The 9,281-nt window shown below is 36.9% G+C and overlaps 1 protein-coding gene across 3 annotated transcripts in view; it reads right to left on the bottom strand.

Annotated features, from left to right (window-relative positions):
* Positions 1–748: 748 nt before the first annotated feature.
* Positions 749–9,281, bottom strand: part of mylk4 (myosin light chain kinase family member 4) — a 30,417-nt gene continuing 21,884 nt past the window's right edge. For all 3 annotated transcript variants that reach the window (XM_011474255.3, XM_011474256.3, XM_004068214.3), the window contains 12 exons: positions 8,643–8,724; positions 7,460–7,838; positions 7,173–7,354; positions 6,886–6,991; positions 6,283–6,376; positions 4,861–4,970; positions 4,631–4,772; positions 3,756–3,826; positions 3,544–3,672; positions 3,235–3,466; positions 2,213–2,261; positions 749–1,867 (listed from right to left, as the gene is read on the bottom strand). In XM_011474255.3, the coding sequence (XP_011472557.1) occupies positions 2,217–2,261; positions 3,235–3,466; positions 3,544–3,672; positions 3,756–3,826; positions 4,631–4,772; positions 4,861–4,970; positions 6,283–6,376; positions 6,886–6,991; positions 7,173–7,354; positions 7,460–7,838; positions 8,643–8,724 (1,572 nt within the window). In that variant the 3' untranslated portion in view covers positions 749–1,867; positions 2,213–2,216. The remainder of the gene's footprint in view (positions 1,868–2,212; positions 2,262–3,234; positions 3,467–3,543; positions 3,673–3,755; positions 3,827–4,630; positions 4,773–4,860; positions 4,971–6,282; positions 6,377–6,885; positions 6,992–7,172; positions 7,355–7,459; positions 7,839–8,642; positions 8,725–9,281) is intronic.

Raw genomic sequence — 9,281 nt, 5'->3', positions numbered from 1 at the left:
CCTATTTTTCAATTAATGTTTTGTTTTGTTTTCCTGTGGAAATATCCCTACTGTATGATAAATGAGGGGTTATCGCTCTTGTATCTGTGAAGATTCATTCATCCATAGTGGAAAAGTTCTTTAAAATGTTCATTTGGACTACAATTTTTTAAATGTTTCGCCTCTTGAGGTGAAATGCCTTTTACTTAAAAAATGAAGTCCAGATGAGCTTTTCAAAAACTTTTTTTGTTTTCTTCACTTATGGCCTTCAGGCAGGTGTGTTTCCAGCTGTGACCCAGATGTTCTAAGTGAGATTTGGGACATGACATTTTGGGGTGGTTCAAGTTTGCCTGAGATATATTTAGGCAACTATATTCACCGTTTCTCCCACTTAAAGAGAGTTCTGTCTTAGGATGTGCAAATACACTTCTGAAGATTTTCAGACAGCTTAAAAAACAATAATCAACACAATATCTCAGATCTAGACATATGCACATTTGTATAGTACACCTTTTGAACCCTGCTCTAAATTTTTCAAGTTCAGTGTGTTTTCTGGTTTTTGTTCTTCAAATTCAAATTAATTTTATTTATATAGCACCTTTCACGTTAAGAAAACAGCTCAAGGTGCTGAACCAATAAACAAACAAGGATGCACAAACACCAATGCAAAAAATAAATAAATAAATAAGCCCCTCATAATAAAATACACAAAGACAAGCACAAGTAAAAGAGAAATGACTTATGAAAAAAAATGCAAATACACATCAAATCGCTTCCTCTCCAAACGTTTATTGACTGCTTCATAATCTACATTTATTTATGTCACCATTTGACAAGAAAACATGAAAAAATGGATTTTAAATGCAAACAGAAAACGAGAAACTCAGCTGCTAAACAGTTACTTTTTAGTTGAGTGATTTTTAAAAAAGCAATTTCTGCTCTGCTGTTGGCTCTAGCATTAAGCTGAACTATGCTTTTACACTTTTACTTATGTGCAGAACTATATGTGTTAGTCACATCTTAAATAAAAGTTAGCACTTCAAGTACTGTGCTGAACCAGTGAATAAATGAACATAAGAATCCACTTCAGTCACAAACATGAGTCATTTGTAGGTAGGACGTGTTGATTGTTAGGCCTTCATGGAAGGTGAGAGGGTTACTCCAAACTGCCGAGGCAATACGAGCAAGCAGCAGATACAGGTGGGCATACAGAAAGCAAAGCAGCGTCCAATAAAAAAAAAAGACAATTAAAAAATGAATGGCATAAAATACTGTGACAGATGTTTATTCAACAATTTTAAAGCTGAAACAGGAATGAGCGGTGCTCTTTTACTCAAAATAAATAAATGGGGTTCAAATTTAACCAACTTTTTAATCCTATTCAACCTTCTGTCTGAAAAAGAGACATATTTATAAGACTTAAATAATTAATAATAAAACAGGACAAAAATAATCTATCTTAAAAAAAGGAAATAAATAAACAACAGTACTGAGTTTGTGTTTTCTCAATACAATTTTTATAAAATCTCGTAATACGAGGCCATAAGAGTGCAAAGCATGCTAAAGAAAATAGAAATTCATCTCAGAAGTGATTCCTTTAAAGCTAAATCAATATTTACAGATTATACAACATAGTCAAATAAAAGTCACTCATAATTCAGAGTTTGTCTTTAACAGATGAGTGGCAGCACTTTGTTGGCTAAAGCTGAAGATCTGCCCTCCTTTGATAGCAGGCAGGGGACAAAGCAGGTGAACAGTCTGGTAATCCAGACCAGTAATATGCGAAGGTGGGAACATGAGGCAGAATCCAGTGGCTGTCAAGTTACAGCAGCATTGGTCCATTGATGGGCCCAAGGCTCCTCTTTGTCAGTAGGGCCTCACAATAACTCTAAGGAGGAAGTAAAAAGAACATAATGCTTGGTTGTGCAGGAGAAAGGTCAGTAAAACTTCAACAGCCGAGGTTTTCTGTACTTCAGAACAGTGTTTTTCAACCAGTGTGCCGTGGGAGATGGTCAGGTGTGCAGTGGGAAATTGCCCCCTGATTTAAAAACATTTCCTATCTCCAGGATATCAGCTCTTTAATCATCCAAACAGGCCCTGATACAACACTGAGTAGGTAGGAATATGAAAGATCGTAAAGACTTTTTTCTTTGTGTTTATTTGATTCTATTGAAAACATTTTGATAAGAATGACGGTACCGCGATTTAGCCGTAGCTTCAGACGTTTTCTTACTTTTTCAGGTCTTTGTAGATGGAGTGTGTGTGGAGTGGCACTTGTTTTTCTGCAACAGAGATTTAAAGAAACATTATAGACACAGCATCCCATTTGCATTAAACCATTTTGAAATGAGCAGGAAAAGGCCCTCTACTGCCTCTAGTGGAATGATCATGAACTACAGAACAGAAAACACTGCATAGAATCAATTCCTGCTTCAGGCTTTATCTTTTCAAAATATAAAAGACTTAGAGTCCTATAATTCCGGCTGAGAAATAACTGCAATTATTAATTCCTTCTCCATGAGCAATTTTCAAATGGAAGGGAATGGTCATCCATACGTCACCATCAAATCCAAGTCCCTGATTGATCAAAGTTCAACCTGGTTTAAACAAAACACGCGTTCCATGAACGTAAATTTTGTACATAGAACCCAAAAATGGTAATAGAAAATTGCATAGTGGTTGCTTGCTGTTTTAAAGCATGCAGATGCAGGCTTACACAGTTGTGCAAACACATACAAATTTGTGTTAAACATAAGCAAATTTGTGTTAAGCATTTGCAAATTTGATCATGTTTAAATTTTTTTGAGAACCCATTTGTGACTCTCAACACAGGCATTCACAAAAAGTACGATTTTTTTTTAGTTTTTATCATTGTGATTGCTTTGTAATGGCACCACCATGAAGCTAAATGGCTTGATTATGCTAATGTAGCCAACATGGCAGTGTAGAGCAATGTAACATTTTCATTTCCTGAGAGGGCATCCTTATCAATTTCTTTATTTATAAAACAGTGTGCACGTTTATTTCTCAGCAGACAGTATATTTTGGCACCATGATATGCAGCTTATTTATTTGTTTTTTTAACGAGAATCCATTTTTCCTCACCTTAACCGTGAACTTTTCTACTCTTTAAAAACAATCGTCAGAACTCTGCTTAATGTAAAAAAAAAAGACTAAATAATATCATTTGGAGTCATCTGTAATGCATTGAACTGAATATATTACATTTCCTGAACAGATGAAAGCCATTTCTACCTTCTGACTTAGTCGATGGTGCAAACTCTGGTCAGACAGCCATGGGTGTTTAAGTGATTCTGTTGCGCTCATCCTCCAGCTCTTGCTCTTCACCAGTAGACGTGTGATGAAGTCTTTGGCCTCCTCAGAGATGTCTAAAAACTCTTCCTCTTCAAAGTTCCACTGACAAGCCAGGATGTTGTTTAGCGTCTCGTTGTCATCGTCCCCCAGGAATGGAGACAAGCCACTGAGCCTGGTCAAAAAAAGCAATATGCAGGTCAGACCGAGCTAATGAGTCTGGAAATTTTGTGATTTGATGAGTGTTCTTACAGCATGTACGTGATCACTCCTAGACTCCACATGTCCGTAGGGAATGAAACAAACTCATAATTGATCACTTCAGGGGCCAAAAATTCAGGTGTGCCAAAGTTGACCCTCAGCTTCTCCCTTGGTTTATACCTGTGAGAGACGATGGCAGAGTCATTAGAGACAAACACGGAGATCAAAAAAGTTACTTTAGATGTCCTGAACACAATACTTACCTTCTTGCCAGTCCAAAATCAATGATCTTGATCTTGTTGGTTGCTCTGTTGACACAAAGAATGTTCTCTGGCTGAAAAAGAGATGGTATTCATATTAAAGATGCTACCTTTATGTGAGTGGAGCCAGAGGTCAACAAGTCATAAAAGGTCCAGGTTGGAGGAATTACTTCTGCCCAAACTCTCAAACTTCAAAGAGGCAGAGTCAGCTCTTTTTCGATCACAGACTGTCACAAAAGCTGTTTATTATTATTATTAATGGACATTGTAGATGTGTCCATAAAACTATATGGTACCAATGTAAAACTTTAGCTACATAAATTACCAAACAGTTTTATTGGATATAAAGAACTTTTCTCACTGTTGCCACATTTTTATGACATATATTCAAAATTAATATAAATATATACATTTAAGTGTCAGTAAGAGGTATAGTTAAACAGTGAATAATGCTAAATGTAAAACAAAAATAGAAAATGTAATTGTTAAAGTTAAAATATAAATGTTTAATGTTAGACATGAATAAATAGTAAATGGTGTATATTTTTACATATGGGTTTTTTTTGCCTTCATTATGTGCTTTTCTGTCACAGTCCCATATCAAACAAAAGAGCTCACTGTTTTCTGAAAATTCTGGGGGCTGGTTAAATTGTTAGATTTTTTTAAGCTGGATTTTTCAGCAGGATAACAAGTGAATATCCAGCAGAGGTCAAGTTAACCCCATGATCCTATAAACACAACTACGTATCAAACCGCATTGGCTCCAAAATCGCCTTAATTTAGCATGTACATGAAAGCAAAACTGTAAGTCACTTTTTCTTCATAGCTAGAAATAAATGTAGCTGTCAAGGAGTAAAAACTCAAACGATGAGGTTTACCTTGAGATCGAGATGTAAGATGTACATTTTGTGCATGTACTGCAGGCCCTCGCAGATCTGCCGTATGAAAAGCACAGTGTCCAGCTCCGTCAGGTTGTAGTTCTCGTCAATGATCCGGTCAAACAGCTCTCCTCCTTCCACACTGCAGTTTAGACACACACAGTTACTGCTGTTTTAAACCTTTCCTTTTTCTCTCCATTGATGCTAGTAACAAACTTTCCCAGACTTACTATTCCATGACAAGAATAATGTCATGCCGAGACTCAAAGGCCGCATACAGCTGGATGAGGTTGGCATGGTTCAGCTGGTTCATCACCTGAATCTCATTCCTAACCACATCCTGTAAGGACAAAACAAAAGTGGAGATGTAGGGGGAAACATTTCTATTCATGTAAATATAAACCTCAGATTCTAGTAATTGGTAAAAAAAATAAAATGAAAAGAAATTGAAATTTAGTGACCTTATATTGCATGACAAAATTCTAAGATATTTCCACATTTGTGAAAAGTCACACTTTGGTGTATGCTTAACCCCATACAACCATTAGAATCATAACTTTCCTTAGAAACCCATTGTAGTGCATTATCATTTCACTAGGGACAGTAGAAGGGCCTTTCCTGTTTATTCCAAAATGCCTGCTTCCGGAAAATCCCCCAAATACTGTATTTTTTTTGACTTAGTGTAAAATTTGTTGCTGATTATATTTTTATGATACACTTCCACCACATTAAAAATGTGTGAATCAAATTTAAATCAGTGGGTGAATCAAGCGCTTCATCCTAGAACACTCCTGTCAATAGTTTTGCACCTTAAACTAACATTGTTGTAAGCAAAAACGTAATAAATTACCAAATCGATCTTTGATGGATTCTATTTATGTCTAATAAAAAAAAATTTATGCAAAATTTTTATGGAGGTTTTTCTCAAAATAGTTTAAAAATCATCTTAATTCCAAAATAATTTGAATTTTCTGTCAATTATTTGATGTGGGCTCGTGAGCTTTACAGGTTAAAGAGACTTTAGTTAAAGTCAGACAAAAGCTACCACATGGAACAGAAACATGAACATAAGGCCAAGAGCCAGGATGATCTTTATTATGTCCAGTAATAAAAACACTGAAACTAGCGGCAGGCAGACGCATTATCAAATTACAGTTACTGCAAATAAAACATTTCTCGCTTTAGATCAAGTCCATTGCGTAGTTACAGGATGCTAGTCTTGGATATATCCCTGTTTGTGGAAAGCCAGGTCAAACTGATGGCAGCATTGATTAAACAGCCCAAACAGGTTCTTAGCAGATACTTTCAGGCGGATTTCTATCAAGGTTTATAGGAAGAAAAAGGGGGAGGCTGTCGAGAATAATAGTTTAGTCATTAAACAACCTGTATACAAAGACAGAAAGTGCTTCAAAAATATGTAGCTGTCTTTATCCAGACTTTAGATAAGTTTTCCTGGTATTTCACTTTTTTTGGCTAAAGTGTAAAAGTAATCCCTTCTTTATCTTTCAGTATTTTTTGAAACATAATTTGAATTTGCATTTAAATTGCGGAAGTAGACAGATATTAGTTACGATCTTAAACTGACGTGAATATCTACATTCTGCCTACTATTCAGGTGGAAATGTATTTATTTTTGTCTTGTTTTTCGTCACCTTTTCCTTTTGGCTCCTGGCTTTAATGATCTTTGCCGCCAAAGTCAGACCAGAGGAATTCTCTATGCACTTGTGGACTTGTCCAAAACGCCCCCTGGTGGAGAAAACAAGGAACACAAAGCAAAGAAAAAATCCTTAGAAAATGAGTTTTATCATTACTTCATCAGAATTTTATGGTAATGCGATTATGACCAATACGATTACTTACCTGAAGGTTTCAGGTGACATAAAAACCATTCAGATTTTAATTTCAGAGATCTTTTAGAGGATTTGATTAAAAAGAAACCAATCCATTTTAAAAAATACAATATATTAGTTGACATTGTTCAGATTTCTCCTATCAATCATAATTAGCTCCGTGAGTCTTTAAAAAGTTGTACTGATGTTCTGTCATTAAGTCAGTAATGTGAGAAATGTGCTGGCGTGTGGAGGACTAATCTCCACTTTGAGGGCTGGATTTCATCTCTATGCTAGAGGGGTATAGAGCTATTTCGATGTGACTCCAAGGATAGGTAGTTGTTTGCATTAAATGGTCAAAACAGACCTCAAAAAACATCTTTTTTTTCCGAAGAGAGCTGAATCTGAGAGTTTTTTGCCACTCACCCTCCAAGGACTTCGTCTCTTTTGATAGTGTAGTATGTTGCTATCTGATGAGGTTTGGGCGTCACGATGCGGTGGTCGAAAGGTGCTGATGGTGGGGGGCTTAAGTCTGGAAGAAATCAAAAGTAAAGAATAGAATCAAGGAGGTGAAATCTACCACCAACTCATAATTGAAGCTCTATTTGAAGCTTCTGCAGATGTTTCTACTTTTATATCCAAAAAAGTTATCAATTAACAGTCAAATTCTCCATAATGGAAATGTTGAAGAAAAAAAAATCTCCGGATCTTACCAATGATGAACTCCTTCACTTTTGACTCTCTGCTCTCATCCGTCTCCTCGGTTGTAGAGGCCTCTGCCACCTGTCTATCAGCGTTTTCCTCTTGTCCGTCCTCCACACGGCTTTTCTTCAGATCATCTTTCTCCAGGTCTTCTTCAGTGACGCGTCGTTTGCTGCTGCTGGCCTCTTCAGAGCTTCGGTCATTTAGGAAGCATAATAGAATGAAATCAATTCTGTACTTTTGTTTTTGCTCACAGCTCCAGAATTTGCAGCAAAATCCAGAAACCAATTGAAATTACCTTTCATGTAGAAGATTAGAGGTGTCTGAAACACTAGAAGACACTAGAGAATCTAAGGAGTCTCTTGCTTCTCCATTTTTCACATCATCCTCAAATTTTCTGCTCTGCTCTGTGCCGTCCTCCTCTGTATGTTGCTCGTCTTCCTCCTCTGGCTCCGTGTCCACAAAGACATCTCCATCATCCTCATCCTCCACAGCTTCGTTTTCCTGTTTCCTCTTCTCTGTCTGAGAAGCAGAGGTTTGTGGTCCATCTAGGATCAGCTCTGCATCTTTGTCCCTCTGGACGTCGGCCTCTGTGTTTGTATGGGAGTGCTCAGTGTTCTGCCTGTTGAGCTTTTCCACTTGTTCCTGCAGCACCGGCTCGCTCAGTGATGTGTTTTCTGAAAAGCGGAAAAGTTCTCAGTGCTGTAATGCAAACTTTGTAGTTTTCTCTGCCACAAATAGAGCATAGATATCCATTCAAAACTGATCATGGTTTTCCAGCTTTTAACAACCAGTTTCTTTAATCCCCTTAAACTTCTGCAGCAACACCTAAATGCTCACTGGCATTAGCTGAGTTTAGCCCCATGCTGATCTAGGTTCGGTCCGTCTGCAGGCTCACATGTTTCTATGTAAAGTTTGCATGTGAACATCGGGAGGGGGGGCTTTGGCAGGTATACAGTATCAGCCTACAAAAGGTTTGTTTGTGTCATCCTAAGCTTCCTGTGTCATTGGCACCTCATTATGTCTTTATCTTAAACTGGGTTAAAAAACACTTGAATAACGTTTAGAATTTCCTGTATTTATTTTTAATCTGTTTTTTTTTTTTTTAAATCTGTTTAGTATTAAATATCCAGCGATTTTAGGAGGGTTTTGATGCTTCTAATTTGAATTTCCAGTAATTTTCTTCCTGGAGTGTCTTGTATGCAGTGCTTGTCGACAGTGTCTCGTCCATCCAATTCCGTAAATGTCTTATTCTAAAAAGGTTTCATAGTTTAGTTTTTGAAACTGAACATTGACTTTTGAGCAGTTTTCCCAAAGCAAACTCTTTTCTGCACGATCCATTTAGGTCGTAGAAAGTTTAAACGGCCTCTTGAGAAATTCATGTATTAGGATTTTCTGAAATTCACGCAATACACTGATTCTGTGTTTAAAAGATAGCATTTCTTTTGTATTAACTTGTGTGATATTCTATTTTACTTCACCTGATGAATCCACAGGTTTCCTCTTCTTCTGGACCTTTATGCCCTTCAGGCTCTGCTTGCCTTTGTCCTTGTCATCTTTAGCCTTTAAGAGGGGAAAAAAAGAGCAGATCCAGAGTCAGCAAGACCAAGGAAAAATGATATAAACTGAAAGAGAAATCAAAATTTACACTTGCCAGATTGGCAAATGTCTGTAAAGCTGCACAGGCAGGACTCTGACAGTTTTACAGGCAGATATTTCAGTTTCCACAATGGTGAGATGACACAACAATGTTTGTTTCTGTTGTTGTGGTTGCTGGTGTAACTCCAGATCGATGTGTTCTGTTTTGCAGATGCCTCCGTTCGCCAAGGACAGGTCACATGTCAGCGGCAGCAGACGGACTCTTCTGTTCTTAATGTTCAATCTTGTTTTTTTCCTTTTTTAGACCTTGTTGTCATGTTTATGTGGTCCCTTTTTGCTTCATAGATGAGCTCCATTTTCTTTTTCCTTTTTTATAATCCAAAAATAGGTTTTATTTCTTTACTGATATAGTTATGTTTGCTCTAAACTGTTTGCTCCAACAGTGATTTTGTTTTCTACTTTGATCGAAAATATTATGTATGCATTTTTAAAATATATTTCTATTTTTAAAAAACACCACA

The sequence above is a fragment of the Oryzias latipes genome, chromosome 4 (assembly GCF_002234675.1).
Source record: "Oryzias latipes chromosome 4, ASM223467v1".
Lineage (NCBI taxonomy): Eukaryota > Metazoa > Chordata > Actinopteri > Beloniformes > Adrianichthyidae > Oryzias > Oryzias latipes.
Note: the sequence above shows the minus strand (reverse complement) of the source record. Positions and strands in the feature narration are given on the sequence as shown.